Here is a 23,747-nt window from a genome sequence, read left to right as displayed (position 1 = left end):
ACCCCATAATAAACTGATAGTGGACCAGGAGCCTCTGCACTGTTAATAAGTAATTACTAACTTTTATTCCTCTGATAAGAGGACGACATGTTTCTGAAGATGTTTAAAGTCTTTAAAGGGATACGCCAACATTTTTTTTTCTCGTGTCTTGCCTCACTCCCGAGTCCATGACCAGCAGATAGACACCATCCTTTCGACTGTGCGTGCAGTAACGAGGGAGATAGAGCCGTATCGCCGTAATTAGCTTAGCTCAAACACTGGAAGTGTATAGGTAGTGTTAGCCTGCCTCCTACGTAAAGTCGCTAATTAGCTTAGCTCAAACACTGGAAGTGTATGGGTAATGTTAGCCTGCCTCCACCTAAAGTCGCTAATTAGCTTAGCTCAAACACTGGAAGTGTATGGGTAATGTTAGCCTGCCTCCACCTAAAGTCGCTAATTAGCTTAGCTCAAACACTGGAAGTGTATAGGTAGTGTTAGCCTGCCTCCTACGTAAAGTCGCTAATTAGCTTAGCTCAAACACTGGAAGTGTATGGGTAGTGTTAGCCTGCCTCCACCTAAAGTCGTCAGAGAAACTCTTCAGCAACTCTAAAGGGAAACCGGCGGGCCGATCTTCGTCTCAGAGCTACAAAACTCTCCGGTAAGGCATCTTGAGCGGTCAAATGCCGCTAACGGGACGAGATCGGTCAAAACGGAGGGTTCAAGCAAAGACGCTTTATTTTGGTTCAAGCTAGCTACATCGAGGGTAGGTTAGCTTCCTGTTTCAAAGTAAAAGCACAAATTCTATTGTCATGGTTTTCTGTATGTAAAGGGCAACGGGTGTTTTATTTTGTGAAAGTAACCAGAAGTGCATTGGTCACAACGGCTAGCTTGAGTAGCGCCGAATTCGTCCCAACAAAATTGTAAACAGCTGGTATTTAGACAAATTAACGACACACTGCTGATTTCAGCTCGGGTAGGAGGCAGGCTAACACTACCCATACACTTCCAGCGTTTGAGCTAAGCTAATTAGCGACTTTAGGTGGAGGCAGGCTAACATTACCCATACACTTCCAGCGTTTGAGCTAAGCTAATTAGCGACTTTAGGTGGAGGCAGGCTAACACTACCCATACACTTCCAGTGTTTGAGCTAAGCTAATTAGCGACTTTAGGTGGAGGCAGGCTAACACTACCTATACACTTCCAGTGTTTGAGCTAAGCTAATTAGCGACTTTAGGTGGAGGCAGGCTAACATTACCCATACACTTCCAGTGTTTGAGCTAAGCTAATTACAGGCGATACGGCTCTATCTCCATGGTTACTGCACGCACAGTGGAAAGGATGGTGTCTATCTGCTGGTCATGGACTCGGGAGTGAGGCAAGACACGAAAAAAAAATGTTGGCGTATCACTTTAAACTTTTCAAACCAACAGATTTAAATAAATCAACCCGCTTATATTATATTTTATACATATTAAAAGTGACACACATGATGGTGTGATAATGTAATATTACATGGAATATGGATGATCAAAACAAAAACTGCTGCTCCCTCAGGGCCACCTGGAGGCCTTGATCTTTGGTTTGTCTTTGTTCCTGGTTCATGGACAATAAAGTTACATTTACAAAAACATTGGTCCATTTAATTATTTAAAATGTAAAGAATATATCGCTTTCCTACCATAGACTGTAAAAAGAATGGACGTAGCGTCCGTGACGTCACCCATTGGTTTGGGGGAGTCTGTTTTGTGCCGCTACTACGGGGGTTTGAGCCGCGCCATGTTGAATTCTACTTGCCATATTTGGAGAGGTGCGGCCGTTGGCCGGCCGAGGGCCCGCCCACTGGCCTCGTAGCAGCGGTCGCCGGACCTGTCACTCAACGGTTCTGCGCCCTAATTGGCCAGAACTTTAAACCTAATAACAGTAAAACGGTAGAGTTAAAAAAAAATTCACCCCCCTCAGAGTGTGTGCGGGGGTAGAAACTATCGGTTGAGACCAAAAAAATGAAATGTACCAGGCTGTAAATATGTTTTTTTAAGCTGTAAAATCGGCTATTTTAACATGGGGCTCAATTGGAGTTGCTCCCTTCTGGAGCCAGCCCCCAGAGGAAGAAGAGGGGATTGCAGTTTTTTGAACGCGGAAGTGAGCTTCACTCCTCAGACCGACAACTGCCCCCTTGTTTCCTACCAGCACATTTATTCTGTGGCGTCCTCCTCTAGCTTTACACAGCCTGTGGTTAGACGATGCTGAGAAGCTAAAACATCTTTTTCAGTTGAATATATTTGCATTTTCTTTATTTCTTGAAAAGGCTTGGGCAATGAGACGAAGAACGAGATATAGTTGAGTACTGAAAGTAGTCTTAAATAGTTTAATAAATGTCACACCTGTGTGGCAGGTAACACCAACAGGAAGAACGGTCTAGTCTTTTTTTCTTGTATTTGTCATTAAATGTGTCTTGTAATCCCATATGGGATGGACCACAGTGGTGGCATGACACGAAATTTAAAAAAAATCATTCATTCATTCATTCATTCATTCACCAGCCCTAGAAAACTATCAACCAGCTAACTGAAGACTTACTCAGTGAGGATGACTATTACTGTACCACAGTAATGACAGTGAGTTGTCTTTTTCTTCCTTTTATATGATGAACCAATTATTATTATTAACTGTTTGTGGCCAGTGGCCTTTTCATTATGTTTGTGAGCAGAATATGGGCTTATGGGTCCAATATGGCTCCAGTTATGACCAGTTGTATTTCATGAGTGTCTTACCCTTTTCTTTCTTCTCTTTTTGTAATGTGAAGGGAGGCAATGCGAGTAAGAATACCATTGCATGGTTTTATGACAATAAACATCTTGAATGTTGAATCATATTGCCAGTATTTGATAAACTACGCCCTTGACGTCTCTGTTGTGATGTGTCTGGTCATAGTCTGGTGGTGTTTTTAACAGGAAACTGCAGCTGCGTGTGCTTTTATTTTGGCACAACAAGTGCCTCCATGTGAGAATGTTTAACCCCTTCCTGTTTTAGCTGCAAAAACACATGATTTCTCTGTTGTCAGTGACTACTATGTTTTTATTTTATTAGCCTATTTTTTATTCCTGTCTATATTCTGAAGGTTTTTACTGAGGGGATTGTTGATACATCATTCATACAACATTTTATTCCACAAAAACAAAAAAGGCGAAATTTGATTATTTATTTTTTTTAGGGCTGGTGACAGTATTTTCTCATTTACAGAGTGATAAAAAGAGATATCCAGAATCCTCCTCTGGAAAAACTTCGGACTCTAATATGTCAACAAAATAAAACAAGAATCTTGAAAGTAGCTTTATCCATTGTTCAGATTTCAGGTCTGGAAATATTATGCAAATTAGCGCATATTTCATTAGATATTACCTCATTTACATATATATTTTTTTGTAATATATTTTATTGATTTGACAAAAACAAACAACAAACCATACAGCACAGACACAGCCAAACTGCAAAACAGAAATACACTAATACATGAATTGCACATCATACAACATACAAAAATTGGCATGGGGACTATATTGGGAAAAAGGAGAAGAGAACGGAAATGAAAGTGTTTTATGACTTATTGATGAAGGCAAAATATGGTCGCCCTTTCTGAAGCAGGTCAACAAGGTCACCAGGAAGATAATTCAGGAAAGGTTGCCAGACACTCCTAGACAAATAACTAAGTCCAGTTGCTTTCGATTTAACCTCCTTTGAAATACTATGACCTGGAAAAATGAGAATATGCACCGGCTTGCCAGACACTATAAAACAAGTCATCATTGCCCTTTAATGAGGCACTAACGTGTTCCATAGGAAAAACCTTGAAAATGTCCCTGTACCACGGTGTAACTGATGGGGGATTGTCTTTAATCCATTGAAACAAAACACATCTCCTCGCCAAAAGAAGAAGTTTACCCATTAATTGTAAGCTGTTCCGCAGGTGATGAAAGCTTCCTCTTATGTATATTCACTCATTTACATAATTTAAACATATGACGTCACTGTTTTAATCGGCTGTTGGGATGTGTCAGTCTGGTCATAGTCTGGTGGTGGTGTTTTTAACAGGAAACTGCGGCTGCGTGGTGTGCTTTTATTTTGGCAGCAGCAGCAGGGACCGGAAGTGAAGGGTGTGGTTTTCGCGGGCTTGACTGACTAGTCGGTGACCGTCAGTTGAGTTGTTGTTCTGGTCAAGATGGCTGCCGCTGCTGATGCGGAGTGAAGCTACAGACACAGACACACCGAGCTACCGACAGACAAGACACCCGGCTGGACCTGTTCCCCGGATCCCGGACCGAATCCCGAATCCCGAATCCCGGATTCTCATTCTGATTTTTCTGTGAAGGTAAAAAAAAAAAAAAAAATCGATTCGGTTGGTCCAGCAGCAGCATCCTCCGCTGCGCCGCCATTGATCCGTGTTTGATTGACAGTTGGTTGTCAGGTCGTCGTGTGTCTGTTGTTGTCTGTGATTGTCTGTGTCTGTGTCGGTGTTGTGAAGGTTATTCCGGTGACTGCGGCCATTTACCGTTAAAAAACAACGACGACGACGTCACAGACAGACAATAATATGCTAATTATTATCACCGGGGAGATAACGGACAGAACAGGGCGGGGCCTCGGTCTGATCCGACCGTTAGACATCAAACTGCTGTTAAAACAACGACAGGTGCGTTCACTGACCCTCTGGAAAAAAAACAGGGCATTTATTTAGCTATTTATTCATTTATTTAGCAATTTATTCATATTTGTTCATTTACGTCATCCATCAATTCATCTGCAGATTATCTAATCGATCAATCTGTTCTGATGTTCGATCGATCAGTGGAAAAATAATACAAATCAATCACAGTGGTGCCAGGCGTGGTGCCTTCAGGTGTCGACCGTGTTAAATAAATAAAGCGTTTATTACCATATCTGGAAAAGACCACTTTGACAAATGTTTGTTAAAAGCATCTCTACATGTATGACAGTCATTTTTGTCTTTTCATTTTTAAACACCAACACAAACACAACTCATTCTCCTTAATGAGACACTGACCGCTCTGGAAAACTGGGCATTTATTTAGCTATTTATTCATTTATTCATTTATTTATTCATTTACGTACATCCATCAATTCATCTGCAGATTATCTAATCGATCAATCTGTTCTGATGTTCGATCGATCAGTGGAAAAAAAACTAAAACAAATCAATCAGAGTGGTGCCTTCAGGTGTCGACCGTGTTAAATAAATAAAGCGTTTATTACCATAGTCTACAGCTCTGGAAATGTTTCTTATATTAAAAGCATCTCTACATGTACAACAGTCGTTCTTTTCTTTTCTTTTTTAAAACACCAACACAAACTCAACTCATTCTACTTAATGAGACACGAAAGATTATAAAAAAAACCACTGCTGGGATTAAACATTGACATTATCCCACAAAACTGATTTATAAACTCTAACTGAGTTAAAATATTCTTGCTGTGTTCTTTAGGAATAAATATGAACATGTTTTCTTTGCATTATTATTATTATTCAAGGTCTGAAAAGACTTGATATTTGATATTTTTTGTTATTTATTTAGACTAGTTCAGTCATTTTCAGCCAAATAAAAGCTCTAAATGACAATATTTTTATTTCAATTTTGGGAGAAATGTTGCCGGTAGTTGATAGAAAATAATTTAATTTTACTCAAACACATACCTATACATAGTAAAACCAGAGAAACTGATCATTTTGGGAGTGGTCTCTTCATTTTTTCCAGAGCTGTATGGTCAATGCAGGAAGTCGGTGCTGCCCCTCCCTGTTTCTGTCGTTCATATTTATATTATATTATATTATAACAACAGTGTGGCACTGTTATTGATCAGTATTCATGATTCTGAGTGTGTCTGGATGTGAGAAACAGTCAATATTGTGACTAATCAATAAGCTGTGTGATTGATCGTGTGTGTCTGGTGAAAGGTTGTAAGAGAATATTATAGATAAGTGTGTTATATTCCTGTATCAATCCAAAGTATTGATCAATAATATTTGTCATTCTAATAATTAAATATCATTAATAATTGATAATGTGACCTGAGGGATCTAATGTGTTTTAATTTGAAGGAAACAGGAAGTGATCGATCAACTCTGTGTTAATTAGGTTTATTAGATGATATTTATTCAGTCATCTTTAAACCTGAGCTGGAGGCTGTTTCCATGGTGACAGCAGCAGCACCCCTGGGGGATTGTGGGTAATGTAGTGCAGGTTATTATTATCATTATTATTATTATTAGAGAGGGACGAGTCTGAGCTCTGATTGGTCGCTGGTGACAACATGGCGGCGGCAGTGTGTTGAAGTGTGTGTGTGTGTGTGTGTGTGCAGCAGCGGCCCCCTGACGGACTCGAACATGGACACCACCACCTCCATCAAGATGACCACGCTGGCCATCCAGAACCTGTTCAGCTACGTGGAGGAGGAGAACCTGCCGGCGCTGCGGGCGCATCTGGACCGCTTCAAGGACGTGGACGGACGCAGCGACGTACGTCTAATACGTCTTTATTTTATTATTTTTTATTCCTTTCTAGGGCTGGGCGATATGACGATATTAGATGGTGAAGGATTAGAGCGTGTAGACGATCTGCCAAAGTGCAGAGATCGTAGGATCGTCTGGGGCTCATTCTATAAACTGCAGTTCTATGCTGCAAAGCGCAAACAAAGGACATTTACAAAGTTTGCTAAAAGAGATAACAACAGTTACTTTAGTTTGTATTTTTATTTGACCCTTTTCAATCAGCTATTTAGTGTTTTGATACTTAAAATCCTGTTAAAATGACTGTGTTGAATAAAACAAACAGTAATGTCTTCATTAATATTTTACTTTCATGTTTATTGAAAGCTACCTTTTATGTTGCAAGAGTGCACTTTATCAGAGTGTTGTTGTTTACCTTTCACTATGTTTACGTTGTTTGCACATGTTGGCAAAACTGCAACTATTTAGATTAAAATCTGTTCAGAAAGGTTCTTTGGCCTAAATTGTCTGTTTTTCTTTTATCGATTTAAGATCGTGATGAAATCGAAATCGTGACTTCATTAAAAAAAAATCGTGATATGACATTTTTGCCATATCGCCCACCCCTATTCCTTTCTATATTCTGAAGGTTTTTACAGAGGGGATTGTTGATATATCATTCACAGCCTCGTTTATACAACATTTTATTACTAAAAACATGGAGACATTAGATGTTTTAAAGGGCTGGTGACAGTATTTTCTCATTTACAGAGTGATAAAAAGAGATATCCACAATCCTCCTCTGGAAAAACTAAAGACTCTAATATGTCAACAAGATAAAACAAAGTAGCTTTATCCATTGTTCAGGTTTCTGTTCTGGAAATATATGCAAATTAGCGCATATTTCATTAGATATTGCCTCATTTACACATTTATCGACTGTTGCGTTGTGTCTGGTCATAGTCTGGTGGTGTTTTTAACAGGAAACTGCGGCTGCGTGTGCTTTTATTTTGGCACAACATGTGCGTCGATGTGAGAATTTTTAACCCCTTCCTGGCCAGTTGTTTTAGCTGCAAAAACACATGATTTCTCTATTGTCAGTGACTAGTCTACTATGTTTTTATTTTATTATTTTTTATTCCTGTCTATATGCTAAAGGTTTTTACAGAGGGGATTGTTGATATATTATTTATACAACATTTTATTCCAAAAAACAGGGCGAAATTTGATTGTTTTTAGGGCTGGTGACAGTATTTTCTCATTTACAGAGTGATAAAAAGAGATATCCACAATCCTCCTCTGGAAAAACTAAAGACTCTAATATGTCAACTAAATAAAACAAAGTAGCTTTATCCATTGATCAGATTTATGGTCTGGAAATATATGCAAATTAGTGCATATTTAATTAGATATTGCCTCATTTACATATTTAAACATAAAATTTGACAGAACTTGTAATACAAAAAATATTAGTCTTAATGTGAGTGATAAACTTGGGAAGTTTCATGGTGATACCTGTTAGTTAAATTATTATTATTATTTTTTTTTTACCTTAAAACACATTAAAAAACCCATAGGCGGAGGCGAAGGGTGATGGATGTTGTTAAAATTCATTACGGGTCCAAAAAATGGACTTTCATTCTGAAACTCGGGACATCCAGAGTTTACCCAGAGATAAACCTCCTCGCCAAAAACCAGCCCCCACTGACCTTTCATCTGACCTGGGGGGGTTGGGAAAGTGAGAGAGGTGGACAGAAATGTCCAGGGTGAACTCTGGATGTCCCAAGTTTCAGAATGAAAGTCCATTTTTTGGACTCGTAATGAAAACATCCGTGACCCTTCACCTCCACCTATGGGTTTTTAATGTAAAAATAAAGTACAAATTGTAACTAACAGATTTCACCATGAAACTTCCCAAGTTTATCACTCACATTAAGACAAATATTTTTTGTATTGCAAGTTTTGTAAAATTTTATGTTTAAATGTGTAAATGAGGCAATATCTAATGAAATATGCGCTAATTTGCATATATTTCAAGAACAGAAATCTGAACAATGGATAAAACCCCTTTCAAAATTCTTGTTTTATTTAGTTGACATATTAGAGTCTTTAGTTTTTCCAGAGGAGGATTGTGGATATCTCTTTTTATCACTCTGTAAATGAGAAAATTCTGTCACCAGCCCTAAAAAACAATCAAATTTCGCCATGTTTTTTGGAATAAAATGTTGTATGAATGATATATCAACAATCCCCCTCTGTAAAAACCTTCAGAATATAGACAGGAATAATAAAATAAGAACATATTATGATAAATGTGTGTGTGTGTGTGTGTGTGTTTAGAACGGGCAGACCCCCCTGATGCTGGCGGCGGAGCAGGGAAGTCTGGACATCGTGCAGGAGCTGATCAGGAGAGGAGCCAACGTCAACCTGGACGACGTGGTGAGTAGAGACGTCACAATGATACATTTTCTTGGTACGATTATTGTCAGAAAAATAATCACGGTATTATGATTATCACCATTATTATTATGCATCAATAAATTTCACAACACTATGAATGTTTATAAATAAATAAAGCGTTTATTACCATAGTCTACAGCTCTGGAAATGTTTCTTATATTAAAAGCATCTCTACATGTATGACAGTCATTCTTTTCTTTTCTTTTTTAAACACCAACACAAACACAACTCATTCTCCTTAATGAGACACTGAAGATGATAAAAACCACTGCTGGGATTAAACATCGACAATATCCCACAAAAACTGCTTTATAAACTCTTCCTGAGTTAAAATATTCTTGCTGTGGTGTTTAGGAATAAATATGCACATGTTTTCTTTGCATTATTATTATTATTCAAGGTCTGAAAAGACTTTTTATTTCAATTTTGGGAGAAATGTTGCCGGTAGTTGATAGAAAATAATTTAATTTTACTCAAACACATACCTATACATAGTAAAACCAGAGAAACTGATCATTTTGGGAGTGGTCTCTTCATTTTTTCCAGAGCTGTATGGTCAACGCAGGAAGTCGGTGCTGCCCCTCCCTGTTTCTGTCGTTCATATTTATATTATATTATATTATAACAACAGTATAGCACTGTTATTGATCAGTATTCATGATTCTGAGTGTGTCTGGATGTGAGAAACAGTCAATGTTGTGGCTAATCAATAAGCTGTGTGATTGATCGTGTGTGTTTGGTGAAAGGTTGTAAGAGAATATTATATAGAAGTGGAATAGTTGTGTTACATTCCTGTATCAATCCAAAGTATTCTTTGTATAGAATGTGTAGACAAAATATAATGACATTACTAATCTCTTCATATAGGACCAGTTATTAACCCCCCGGGGGAGGTGTTTGAAATATTTAAGTCATTAATTGTCTTCTATACCAAATATTTAAGTTTATTTTAATCATTTTCAATCAATCAGTTAAGTGTTACGTTGGGTAAATGGACCAGTATCTGTGCATTCTCCTTTTACTTTGGCGCCACAGCTGCAGATACGGTTGCGACATCATCTTTTTCAGAAAGTGACGGTATTTAAGGAATCTTAACGATCAATTAATTGTGGCGTTTAATACCGAGATTAACTGTGAAAACAAGTAATCGTCACATCCCTCGTGGTGAGCAACACACACACACACACGGACCCGCCCGTAACCATGGCGATATTAATGCAAATGACTCTGTCTGTCTGCACCACCCCCTTTTCACCCTCTTCACTGTGGATGCTGCTGTTGCTAAGAAACAGAGTGAGCCAGCCATGATGCGGGTGCTGCACCTGTTGCCGTGGTAACCCCGTACCTGTGTGTGTGTGTGTGTGTGTGTGTGTGTAGGACTGCTGGTCAGCTCTGATCTCGGCAGCGAAGGAAGGTCACGGTGACGTGGTGAAGGAGCTGCTGGAGAACAGCGCCTACATCGAGCACCGAGACATGGTAGCAGGGACTCTTCATCCTCCTCCTCTTCATCATCATCCTCCTCTTCCTCTTCATCCTCCTCCTCTTCATCCTCTTCATCCTCCTCTTCATCCTCCTCCTCTTCATCCTCCTCCTCTTCATCCTCCTCTTCATCCTCCTCTTCATCCTCCTCTTCATCCTCCTCTTCATCCTCCTCTTCATCCTCTTCATCATCATCATCCTCTTCATCCTCCTCCTCTTCATCCTTATCCTCCTCTTCATCTTCATCCTCCTCTTCATCATTCTCACCCTCCTCATCCTCCTCTTCCTCTTCCTCCTCATCCTCCTCCTCATCATCCTCCTCCTCTTCATCATTCTCATCCTCTTCCTCCTCTTCTTCATCTTCATCATCCTCCTCATCCTCACCCTCCTCTTCATCATCCTCTTCATCATTATCCTCCTCTTCATCTTCATCCTCCTCTTCCTCCTCTTCATCCTCCTCCTCTTCCTCTTCATCCTCTTCATCCTCCTCCTCCTCTTCATCCTCCTCTTCATCCTCCTCTTCATCCTCTTCATCATCATCATCCTCTTCATCCTCCTCCTCTTCATCCTTATCCTCCTCTTCATCTTCATCCTCCTCTTCATCATTCTCACCCTCCTCATCCTCCTCTTCCTCTTCCTCCTCATCCTCCTCCTCATCATCCTCATCCTCTTCATCATTCTCATCCTCTTCCTCCTCTTCTTCATCTTCATCATCCTCCTCATCCTCACCCTCCTCTTCATCATCCTCTTCATCATTATCCTCCTCTTCATCTTCATCCTCCTCTTCCTCCTCTTCATCATCCTCATCTTCCTCTTCATCATTCTCATCCTCCTCTTCATCCAACAGATTTCACCATGAAACTTCCCAAGTTTATCACTCACATTAAGACAATGTACTAAATGAGGTAATATCTAATTAAATATGCGCTAATTTGCATTCATTTCCAGAACAGAAATCTGAACAATGGATAAAGCTTCTTTCAAAATTCTTGTTTTATTTTGTTGACATATAGAGTCAGAAGTTTTCATAGAGGAGGATTCTGGATATCTCTTTTATCAATACTGTCACCAGCCCTAAAAACATCTAATGTCTCCATGTTTTTAGTAATAAAATGTTGTATAAATGAGGCTGTGAATGATATATCAACAATCCCCTCTGTAAAAACCTTCAGAATAAAGAAAGGGATCAAAGTGGAAGGTTTGGTGTCTGGAAGCTGCTGAAGTGGAGATTTCTAGAGAGGAGTCTGAGTCTGAACAACTCTTTCTGAGGAAACGGCCTTTAAAGACTTGGACTGTAAAACTACACAGATTGTTATTGTCAATCCTACTTTGATTTGTTGCAGATGAAAGAGACAAAATGAAGTAAAATAAAAACCTTAAAGTGGATTTTCTATCACTCCTTCCCTCTATTCTGAAAGAAAACATGTTTAAAAGCAGAATCTCGGGGGTTTATTTGTCCATTCTCACGTTTTGGGGCTCAGAAGACAAACAGCCAGACATCAGAGAGAGAGAGAGATGTTTATAATAAAGGTCAAAGGTCGGGGCCGTTCCTCAGACTGTGATGTCACTGCTCTCCCTCCCTCAGGGCGGCTGGACGGCTCTGATGTGGGCGGCGTACAAAGGTCGCGAAGAGGTCACGGAGCTGCTGCTGGAGCACGGAGCCAATCCCAACACCACTGGACAGGTGAAATTAATATAACACATTTATCTTTTTTTAAAGTTATTCATTTATTTTCCCAGTTTTTCTGGGTAATTTTCTCTCTTTTTTTTAAAGTAATTTATTTATTTTCCCAGTTTTTCTGGGTAATTTTCTCTTTTTTTAAAGTAATTCATTTAGTTTCCCAGTTTTTCTGGGTAATTTTCTCTCTTTTTTTAAAAGTAATTTATGTATTTTCCCAGTTTTTCTGGGTAATTTTCTCTCTTTTTTTAAAAGTAATTTATGTATTTTCCCAGTTTTTCTGGGTAATTTTCTCTTTTTTTAAAGTTATTTATTTATTTTCCCAGTTTTTCTGGGTAATTTTCTCTTTTTTTTTAAAGTTATTTATTTATTTTCCCAGTTTTTCTGGGTAATTTTCTCTTTTTTTAAAGTAATTCATTTATTTTCCCAGTTTTTCTGGGTAATTTTCTCTTTTTTTAAAGTTATTTATTTATTTTCCCAGTTTTTCTGGGTAATTTTATTATTATTTTTTTTTAAAAGTTACTTTAAAAAATAACCTCCCCCCTCCCCCTCCTCTCCCCCCTGCAGCAGTACAGTGTGTATCCAATCATCTGGGCCGCGGGCCGAGGCCACGCCCACATCGTCAAGGTGCTGCTGCAGAACGGGGCCAAGGTCAACTGTTCAGACAAGGTGAGTAGACGGACCGAGGCCAGTGGCCACGCCCCCTCGCCACTGAGGCCACGCCCCCTCACTGCAGGGGGTAGGCTGCAGGTCAACTGCTGGTTCAGCTCAGTAAAGAACAACTAGAAAAAGATAGCATTTCCTAAAGGAAATGTGTGTGAATGCTGAAAGCAGCTTAAGGAGGAAGCAAAAAGACAGAGAAAGGGGGTAGAAAGAAAGAAAGAAAGAAAAAGACAGAGAGAGGGGGGGTAGAAAGAAAGAAAAAGACAGAGAGAGAGGGGTAGAAGGACAGAAAGAAAGAAAGAAAGAAAGAAAGAAAGGAGTAAAAAGACAGAGAAAGGGGGTAGAAAGAAAGAAAGAAAGAAAGAAAAAGACAGAGAGGGGTAGAAAGAAAGAAAGAAAAAGACAGAGAGAGGGGTAGAAAGAAAGAAAGAAAGGAGTAAAAAGACAGAGAAAGGGGGTAGAAAGAAAGAAAGGAGTAAAAAGACAGAGAAATGGGGTAGAAAGAAAGAAAGGAGTAAAAAGACAGAGAAATGGGGTAGAAAGAAAGAAAGAAAGAAAGAAAGAAAGGAGTAAAAAGACAGAAAGGGGGTAGAAAGAAAGAAAGAAAGAAAGAAAGAAAGAAAGAAATGAGTAAAAAGACAGAAAGGGGGTAGAAAGAAAGAAAGAAAGAAAGACAGAAAGAAATTAGTAAAAAGACAGAGAAAGGGGGTAGAAAGAAAGAAAGAAAGAAAGAAAGAAAAAGACAGAGAGAGGGGGGGTAGAAAGAAAGAAAAAGACAGAGAGAGAGGGGTAGAAGGACAGAAAGAAAGAAAGAAAGAAAGAAAGAAAGAAAGAAAGAAAGAAAGGAGTAAAAAGACAGAGAAAGGGGGTAGAAAGAAAGAAAGAAAGAAAGAAAAAGACAGAGAGGGGTTGAAAGAAAGAAAGAAAAAGACAGAGAGAGGGGTAGAAAGAAAGAAAGAAAGGAGTAAAAAGACAGAGAAAGGGGGTAGAAAGAAAGAAAGGAGTAAAAAGACAGAGAAATGGGGTAGAAAGAAAGAAAGAAAGAAAGGAGTAAAAAGACAGAAAGGGGGTAGAAAGAAAGAAAGAAAGAAAGAAATGAGTAAAAAGACAGAAAGGGGGTAGAAAGAAAGAAAGAAAGAAAGACAGAAAGAAATTAGTAAAAAGACAGAGAAAGGGGGTAGAAAGAAAGAAAGAAAGAAAGAAATTAGTAAAAAGACAGAGAAAGGAGGTAGAAAGAAAGAAAGAAAGAAAGAAATGAGTAAAAGACAGAGAAAGGGGGTAGAAAGACAGAAAGAAGCACTCTGAGCTCTGCTCGTTAGACGCAATACACACCCATTATAAAGTTGGATTTTGTCAAAAATTTTAATGATTTTAAAACTGCCAAAAATCTGAAACTGTTGAAGATATCAATAAGCTGAGTCATAGAGGAATAGTTTAAACGTTTGTGAACATTTTAGAAGTCGAATGAAGTCTGTGGGAAAAAGTATGCTGAAGCTTTAGAGGTTTAAAGAATTAAGAAGATTTTAAGAGTTTGAAGATTGTTTAAATTCATTTCCGATGAGACAAAAAAATAAGAAAAAGTTAAATAATTAAAAAAGTATAAATAGTATGAAAGAGAAACGTCATAGCAGAATTGTCCAGAAAAAGCTGCACGTTTTGTTATATGAATTGTTGAAATAGCACAAAGTGTGAAGGAGGAGTTAGATGCAGAAAAAGAGCGGAAGAAAAAAAAATGGCCGAACCGTTCAGTCTGGACTAGAAATGAATCGGAGATTACGTTTTTTTTTGCTTTATGAAGATGAGAATAACCTGTCAACGGTCATACTAATGTGTGTGTGTGTGTGTGTGTGTGTGTGTGTGTGTCAGTACGGCACCACTCCTCTGATCTGGGCGTCCAGGAAAGGACACTTCGACTGCGTGATGCACCTGCTGGAGAACGGTGCCGACGTGGACCAGGAAGGAGCCGTGAGTCACATCCATCACACTGCAAAAACTCAACATCTTACCAAGAATATTTGTCTTATTTCTTGTCAAAACAAATCTCATTCTACTTAAAATAAGACTCATCACATTAAAAAGCAGCTTGTTTTTAGACACTTTTTACTTCTTTCAAGCAGATTTTCACTTGAAATAAGTAGAAAAATCTGATAGTGGAGCAACTTTTTCTTTTTTTTATTACAAGCACAAACAACTTGCTTTCACTGGCAGATTTTTCTACTTATTTCAAGTGAAAATTTGATTGAAACATGTAAAAATGATCTAAAAACAAGTTAATTTTTAGGCAATGAGTCTTATTTTAAGTGGAAAGAGTTTAGTTTTGACTAGAAATGAGACTTTTTGACAAGAAATACGACAAATATTTGAGTTTTTGCAGTGCAGTAGTTTAACCCATTGTGTGTGTGTGTGTGTGTGTGTGCGTCCCGTCCAGAACTCGATGACGGCGCTGATCGTGGCGGTGCGCGGCGGCTACACGGATGTGGTGAAGGAGCTGCTGAAGAGAAACCCCAACGTCAACATGACGGACAAGGACGGCAACACGGCGCTGATGATCGCCGCCAAGGAAGGCTACACCGAGATCGTCCAGGACCTGCTGGACGCCGGGACCTACGTCAACATCCCAGACCGGGTAGGACGCCAGCACGTAGTCTATGTGTTTACATCGATTTTTTTGGGGGGGGGGAAATACATTTATTTTATTTTTTTTGAATTTTTTTAATATTGCAATGTGCATTTGTTCGCCTTTTTTTTTTTTACATCCAGAGAGTCCAGGTTTTGAAAAGGGTTTAAGTTCACTTTATAATGGAGAATGTTAATTTATAGGCTCCTACAGTATTTGTGTGCAGATAAATGTTAAAAATGCTAAAGACTAAAAATCATAGAGAGAATCGGCAATTTGAATCGAATCGCCATCCAAAAAATCGTAGAAGAATCGAATCGGGAGAAAAGCACATCGTCCCAGCCCTACTATGTGATACTCAGGTGTACTCAGTATACCCACTGGAAATGCATAAATACTTCAGTATACCCAGTACAACAAAACTATCTAACTGAAGTAAGTATTTGTCAATGATTCTCAAAGTGGGAGGGTTGACAGGGTTCAAGGGGGTCCACTACTTTTTATTGACATTTTTTCACTTTCACTTTTTTGATTATTCTTTGACTTTTTTCTTTCTTTTTTCATTTTACTACCCTATAAATCTCTCTGCCCCCTAGCAGCAGCAGATCTCTTTGCTCCGTAGGTGGGTCTAGAAACGAGCCATAGGAACTTTTTGAGTCTGGAACACCGTTTGTGTTGACCAATCACAGCGCTCTATCTGTTTAGAGAGTCGTTGGGCGGCTTAACGCCATGACGACATACATTTTAATTGGCTCGTCAGGCTAACGTCATCCTGCTCTTTGCTCTGATTGGTCGTAGCGCTACCCTATTGGTGCAGAGGCAGTTTGAAAGACAGCCTTCATCCCGCCCACTGGACTGAGCCGAGGTCTACCGCTCGTTGACACACTAGACATGTTCATGATGTAGTCTGGTGCGTCAGGCTATAATTTTACCACTTTTCTTAGAATGTTTTTGAGAAATTCTACCAGTTTCTTCTCAATATTTATTTTCTACTTTTTTACTTTTTTTTTTTTAAAGTAATTGTACCCCTTTTTGTATTATTGTTTGCCCCCCCCCCCCCTTTTTTTGAGAAATGGTACCACATTTATCAATTCAATTCAATTCTTGAGCAATTTTACCAGTTTCTTCTCAATTTAAAAAAAAACTTTTTATATACTATCTTAACTTTTACCACTTTTTTGACTTTTTTTTTATTTTACCACTTTTCCTAGAATTTTTACCAGTTTCTTCAAAATTTTTATTTTTATTTTTTTTTTTACAAATTTTACCCGATCTTTCTAGAAAAAGGTGGAAAGAAATCCGCAGAAATTTCAAAATGTTACCACTTTTTTCTAAAAAAAAATTTGATACTTTTTTGTGGAGAAATTGTACCACTTTTTTTTCCAGAAATGTCTCTATAATCTTTCAAAAATGTAGCTACGCCTAATTTAAATGTACATTGATTGTTTATGTATTTCTGGTGTTTTGTCCAATGGGGGTCCGTCAATTTGTGTCAATTTTGGGTCCTTGATATAAAACAGTTAGAGAACCAGCGTCTATGCGATACAAGTATGAACAGTTTACCACCTAGAAAGCAGTTTACCCACAAAAAAAAATTAGACTACACCGCTGGGACACGCCCACCGGAGGAGGACGCCACCGCCACCGCTCACGCTGACCCTGTGTTTGTGTGTGTGTGTGTGTGTGTGTGTGTCTGTGTCTGTGTGTGTGTGTGTGTGTGTGTGTTACAGAGCGGCGACACGGTGCTGATCGGAGCAGTGAGGGGGGGGCACGTGGAGATCGTCAGAGCGCTGCTGCATAAATACGCCGACATCGACATCAGAGGACAGGTGAGGACACTCTGGTTCCCGCGGGGTCTTAAAAAGTCTTGAATTTTAAGCATTGAATTTATGAATTTGGAAACAATAACCTTAAAAAAGCTTGAAAAAGTCTTGAATTTTGATGTCTGGGTCTTAAAAGTTTTGCTGTATTTAACTTCTCCGTATTGCATTTTTCATCAAAAGTTTCATTTGTCAACCACAATCTTTTTTGATCAATGTTCTTCTTGGTGACTTATGGATAGTGGAATAAATCTTGTACTGTGAAGCTACTGTGGTATCATCATACAGTGAGATTAGGATATCATGATGCCTGATACGATAAAATACGAATAAATACCATGGGCTTGTTATTGAGGTGTTGTAATATTGTGAGATTGTGATATTGTTACATCCCTAGCAGAGCACAAAGAGCAGAGAAATAGTGGGATGATACAGTTAATCTGCAGTAAACGCTCTGAAATTCAAGGATTTCATTTTTCTTTGCCGGTCGGGCCGTGAAATAGGTATTAATTTTTGATATAAAAGATCTTAAAAAGACTTGAATTTAAACAGAAAACAGATGTGGAGACAGATGTGGAGACAGATGTTCTCGAGGTCTCACTCTGCTGTGTTTGCAGGAGAATAAAACGGCGCTGTACTGGGCGGTGGAGAAGGGAAACGCCACCATGGTGAGAGACATCCTGCAGTGTAACCCCGACACCGAGACCTGCACCAAGGTGAGACCCCAGCACAGCTGGCCAGATGTTGTCTGACCAAACACAGCTGGCCAGATGTTGTAATGAGCACAGCTGGCCAGATGTTGTTTGACCGAGCACAGCTGGCCAGATGTTGTCTGATACCCCACAGCTGGCCAGATGTTGTCTGACCGAGCACAGCTGGCCAGATGTTGACAGAGAAAGGGGGTAGAAAGAAAGAAAGAAAGGAGTAAAAATACAGAGAAAGGGGGTAGAAAGACAGAGAGAAAGAAAGAAAGAAAGAAAGACAGAAAGAAAGAAAGGAGTAGAAAGACAGAGAAAGGGGGTAGAAAGACAGAAAGAAAGGAGAAAAACGACAGAAAGAAAGAAAGAAAAAAGGAGTAAAAAGACAGAGAAAGGGGTAGAAAGACAGAAAGAAAGAATGAAAGAAAGAAAGGAGAAAAAAGACAGAGAAAGTGGGTAGTGAACACACCTGTCCAGATGTTGTGAGTAAAAATACAGAGAAGGGGGGTAGAAAGAAAGAAAGAAAGAAAGAAATGAGTAAAAAGACAGAGAAAGGGGGTAGAAAGAAAGAATGAAAGAAAGAAAGAAAGAAATTAGTAAAAAGACAGAGAAAGGGGGTAGCGAACACACCTGTCCAGATGTTGTCTGAATGAACACACCTGTCCAGATGTTGTGAGTAAAAACGCAGAGAAAGGGGGTAGAAAGAAAGAAAGACAGAAAGAAAGAAAGAAAGAAATGAGTAAAAAGACAGAGAAAGGGACACACCTGTCCAGATGTTGTCTGAGCAGACACACCTGTCCAGATGTTGTCTGAGCAGACACACCTGTCCAGATGTTGTGAGTAAAAAGACAGAGAAATGGGGTAGAAAGAAAGAAAGAAAAAAGACTGAGAAAGGGGGTAGAAAGACAGAAAGAAAAAAAGAAAGAAAGAAGTAAAAAGACAGAAAGGGGGTAGAAAGACAGAAAGAAAAAAGAAAGAAAGAAGTAAAAAGACAGAGAAAGGGGGTAGAAAGAAGGAAAGAAAGAAAGAAAAAAGACAGAGAAAGGGGGTAGGTAGAAAGAAAGAAAGAAAGGAGAAAAAGACAGAGAAAGGAGGTAGAAAGACAGAAAGAAAGAAAGAAAAAAGACTGAGAAAGGGGGTAGAAAGACAGAAAGAAAGAAAGAAAGAAAGGAGAAAAAAGACAGAGAAAGGGGGTAGAAAGACAGAAAGAAAAAAGAAAGAAAGAAGTAAAAAGACAGAGAAAGGGGGTAGAAAGAAGGAAAGAAAGAAAGAAAGAAAGAAAGGAGTAAAAAGACAGAGAAAGGGGGTAGAAAGACAGAAAGGTAGTGACCACACCTGTCCAGATGTTGTCAGAGTGACCACACCTGTCCAGATGTTGTCTTAGCGACCACACCTGTCCAGATGTTGTCAGAGTGACCACACCTGTCCAGATGTTGTCTTAGCGACCACACCTGTCCAGATGTTGTCTGAGTGAACACACCTGTCCAGATGTTGTCAGAGTGAACACACCTGTCCAGATGTTGTCAGAGCAGCCAGATGTTTCCTCTCTGTCTCAGGATGGAGAGACTCCTCTGATCAAAGCCACTAAGATGAGGAACATCGAGATCGTGGAGCTGCTGCTGGACAAAGGAGCCAAGGTGTCGGCGGTCGACAAGGTGACGCACACACACACACACACACACACACACACACACACACACACACACACACACACACACACACACACACACACACACACACACACACACCAGGGCTTGACGCTAAGCTTTTTCCAAGTAGCACTGTGCTACTATGCTGAAAAATTTAGTAGCACACAACATTTTTTAGTAGCACAATAAAAATTCAGCAGTTTTGGTGAAAATGTCATTTTCAAACAAATAAAGTACTTATTTAGCCTATAATCCTAACCCTGTAGACTAATTTTTAATGTTATAACTGGCTCTTTGCCTTAACAAAAATCAGGAAAGACAAACAATGCAAATGTGTGAGAAAATAGTATATTAGTTTTTAGTTTTGCGCTGTGTGCATGTGGTCACGTGTCTGTTATGGAAGGACTTACATTAAAGCTCTGTATCAGATCTGATTACAGGTCCAATCTGATTTTGCCTGGGTTTTTTTGAGACCGGGGTGGCAAAGGCCCTGGGGTGGGGGTATTGATGAGCAGTGAACCTATATTTCCCTCAGTACAAAAAGCTGAAGATTACATACATATAGATTACACTAAGATTTGTTTGTTTACTTTAGGAGCACAATGAAAAATGTTTATGTAGCAGGCTGTTTAAGCTTTAAATAATGCTGCTCACGTTAAACAGCATGCAAAACGGTGCATGTAGCCTACTACAGTTTCTGTCGGAGTCGCACTGATGCGACTGAATGTCATTTTTTATTCGCACTGGATATTATCAACTCGCAAATGCGAGCAAAACAGTCGCACTGTCGAGCCCTGCACACACACACACACACTCTGTCTTCTGTAGAGTGATTGACAGCTCATTGCCCCCCCCCCTCTGCAGAGAGGAGACACGCCGCTCCACATCGCCATCCGGGGGCGGAGCCGCCGATTGGCCGAGCTGTTGCTTAGGAACCCTAAAGATGGCCGCCTGCTGTACCGGCCCAACAAGGCGGGCGAGACGCCGTACAACATCGACTGCAGCCACCAGAAGAGCATCCTCACGCAGATCTTTGGAGCGCGTAGGTTCACCTGGGAGGGGGGGGTGTCCGGTTGTCACGGCCATAGATATATACAGTGGAATCCGCTTATAGTGATCACGTTTGTCCAGAGTCAATTTGATCACTATAAGCGGTTGATTACTAAAACCGAATTTGTATTATTTCACTTATTTTTTATGCAGAACATCATCTAAATGCCATTTGTATAGTTTTTCAATGAGAAAAATGTAATGAAACGGCTGTCAGCAGCACGATCATTTCGTCAGCTCCAAACTCACCGGTCTGCACCTCGATCACAGACCACAGCTGGTTTTCCACACAGCATCATTTACAGTAACTCGCGTGACACGTCTCAGTAGCTACAGATCCGCGGGCGCTGCCGGTGTGTTTTTAAAATGAGCGAACTACTCTCGGCTACAGTAGCGCCGCAGTTTCTCATTCCCCACCTTGTTTGACTGAGAGTGTTTCAGGATGGTTTTCGTGAATGAACAGGCAACATGTCACTGTCAGAGTTTCACTTTACCGCGCTGCTGTCATGCAGTGCGCGCCTCTCTCTCTCGCTCGCTCGCTCTCCCTCCGCCAATAACGGACAAGGAGCGCTATGCGGAGATGAGGAACGAGCCAAAAGCCCAAAATCTATTCCTGACGTCTGCGGTCGATATAAAGTTGATAGGTTTCATTCATCCATGTTTTAACAGACAACACAAACAGCCGCGCTGCACCCACAGTCATGTGTCTCAGCCAGCCAGCTGACGCACAGCACAACAACACACAGCACAACAACAACACAGCGCAGCGACATGTGCAGGCTGCTGCAGCAGTGCACGTTAAAGGGACACCGCCGAAAATAAATAATAAGTAGGCTACACGTAGTTTTTAAATTGTTTTGCGCATGTTTTCATCCATAAAATGACCAAAAATGAGCACTATAAGCGGATTTCTAGATCACTATAAACGAATTATTTAAACAGCATTTGTATAGAAATGATTCCGTCCCAAGCCTTTTGATCTATATAAGCGGTTGATTACTATATCCGTGACCACTATAAGCGGTTCCCACTGTATAAGCGCACAGCGTAGCCACACGGCGGCCATCTTGGTAAGGTCAACTCTCTCCCTCAGAGCATTAAGCCTCTGCTGCATGTTCTGCTATAATGACCAGAACTTGCTCAGTTTTTGTCCGATTTCCAAACGGTTTGATTTTTTATGAACGTCTATGCAGTTATGATGCAGCATATTTAGAATCATGGATCATTTTAATCATGTACTTTTTTTTGTAAAAGTAACATTATGCAAATAGTTAAAGTAAAAGCTACATACTGATTTATTTTTCACAGAGTTATGAATCGTTTTTTTAGTGCAGATGACTGGATCACCATCTACTGCACTGTAACTGCAGCCAGAGTCAGAGACAGTTGCCCGTCCTCATATGGCCGACTGAGCTACGCCTGCGTGTAGTCCGATCTACCCCCTTGGCCACGGCAACAACACGGCAGGAAGTGGGAGGGCAGAGTTCAGTCGATTTTAAAGGGATAGTTCGTTTAACTCATGGTGTGTACTAGCAGAACGCAGGCTTCCTCTGGTGGTACGCAAAAGAATCAGAGAAATAAACGTAAATGAAATGAAACGAGCAGCGCTACAATAACCTGCGTACGTGCATCTGTGATGTTGTTGAAGAAGATGATGAAGATGAAGTTTAGCGTTACTTCTCAGAGTTTTAGTTTTACAATTGAGAGCCATGTAAACATGATGTACCGGTCAGTTGTCATGGAAACATTGAAAATTGAATTTTTTAACTTTTTCTTTTTTTTTGAGTAATTCTTACCACATTTTAAAATTATTACATTACTTTTTTTTTTAATAGATAGATAGATAGATAGATAGATAGATAGATAGATAGATAGATAGATAGATAGATAGATAGATAGATAGATAGATAGATAGATAGATAGATAGATAGATAGACTTTATTGATCCCAAGCTGGGAAATGACAGTGCAGCAGCAGCATTACACAGACACACAGTGACGATAACAACATATAGTATAAGAATATAAAGAATAAGAATATAAAGAACAAACTATACATAATAAAATAGATAATAATATAAATCTTTTAGAAATTTTACCACTTTTTGGTAAAAAAATGTTTTTGATAAGTTGCTACAACTAGAGAAGATTTGGGTTGACAAAACTGATTAGATTAGGGTTAGACCATGGGTTAAATTTACACAGGAATATCACTTTAAGTAGGTTTGTCAGGTTTGTCGCCAAGGTAACGGGGAAGATAACATCACCTGCCCCCCCCAGGTCACCTGTCGCCCACGGAGACGGACGGGGACATGCTGGGCTACGACCTGTACAGCTCTGCTCTGGCCGACATCCTGAGTGAGCCGACGATGCAGCCGCCGATCTGCGTGGGTCTGTACGCACAGTGGGGCAGCGGCAAGTCCTTCCTGCTCAAGAAGCTGGAGGGTGAGAGCACACACACACACACACTCACACACTAACACACACACACAGACACTCACACACACACTCACACACTCACACACACACACACACACACACACACACACACACACTCACACACACACACACACACACTCACACACACACACACACACACTCACACACACACACACACACACATGATATAGTTCACCACAGAGGGATGATAACATTTTACTGAACTTGGTTGCGTCAGCTCCATGTAAACCAACAGCAACACGTGAGGATGTGACTGAATATCAACGTAGTGGAAGTTTGGTCCAATCTGCTGACCACTTTACCACTTTTTTCTAGAAAATTTTTAACTTTTTTTATTTTTATTTTAAGAAAAATCTTTTCTCTAGAATTTCTTTAAACTTTTTTTTGTGTGAGAATTTTTACCACTTTTTTCCAGAAATTTCCAAAAATCCACACCATTGGCCCTAATTTGAACATACAGTCAATAACTACAAAAGTAACGTTCTTAAGTCTTTTTTTTTTTGTAGAAATTTTACCACACTTTTCTAGAATTTTTCTAAAAAAATGTATTTATTTTTTAAAAATCTTACTACTTTTTTCCAGAATTAAAAAAAAGAGAAATTTTACCATTTAAAAAAAAAAAAAAAAAAAATTAACATTATTTTTTAGTTTTTAGAAACCTTACCACTTTTTTCTCTAAAAAAAAGGGAAAAAAAA

The 23,747-nt window shown here is 39.5% G+C and overlaps 1 protein-coding gene across 4 annotated transcripts in view; it reads left to right on the top strand.

Annotated features, from left to right (window-relative positions):
* Positions 1–4,132: 4,132 nt before the first annotated feature.
* The window catches only part of kidins220b (kinase D-interacting substrate 220b), a 51,825-nt gene continuing 32,210 nt past the window's right edge, over positions 4,133–23,747 (top strand). For 2 of the 4 annotated variants that reach the window (XM_085771327.1, XM_085771326.1), the window contains exons 1-13: positions 4,183–4,345; positions 6,352–6,508; positions 8,819–8,917; positions 10,316–10,414; positions 12,003–12,101; positions 12,663–12,764; positions 14,625–14,723; positions 15,187–15,384; positions 17,106–17,204; positions 17,813–17,911; positions 19,450–19,548; positions 20,407–20,584; positions 22,872–23,036. In XM_085771327.1, coding sequence (XP_085627453.1) covers positions 6,377–6,508; positions 8,819–8,917; positions 10,316–10,414; positions 12,003–12,101; positions 12,663–12,764; positions 14,625–14,723; positions 15,187–15,384; positions 17,106–17,204; positions 17,813–17,911; positions 19,450–19,548; positions 20,407–20,584; positions 22,872–23,036 — 1,468 coding nt within the window. In that variant the 5' untranslated portion in view covers positions 4,183–4,345; positions 6,352–6,376. Of the gene's footprint in view, positions 4,346–6,350; positions 6,509–8,818; positions 8,918–10,315; positions 10,415–12,002; positions 12,102–12,662; positions 12,765–14,624; positions 14,724–15,186; positions 15,385–17,105; positions 17,205–17,812; positions 17,912–19,449; positions 19,549–20,406; positions 20,585–22,871; positions 23,037–23,747 lie in introns of those variants that run through there. The other 2 variants (XM_085771325.1, XM_085771328.1) reach the window with 2 other exon arrangements.

This window comes from Trachurus japonicus, chromosome 24 (genome assembly GCF_045865225.1).
Source record: "Trachurus japonicus isolate A0001 chromosome 24, Traja_1.0".
Classification (NCBI taxonomy): domain Eukaryota; kingdom Metazoa; phylum Chordata; class Actinopteri; order Carangiformes; family Carangidae; genus Trachurus; species Trachurus japonicus.
The sequence above is the reverse complement of the archived record's forward strand: the minus strand, read 5'-3'. Positions and strand labels throughout refer to the sequence as shown.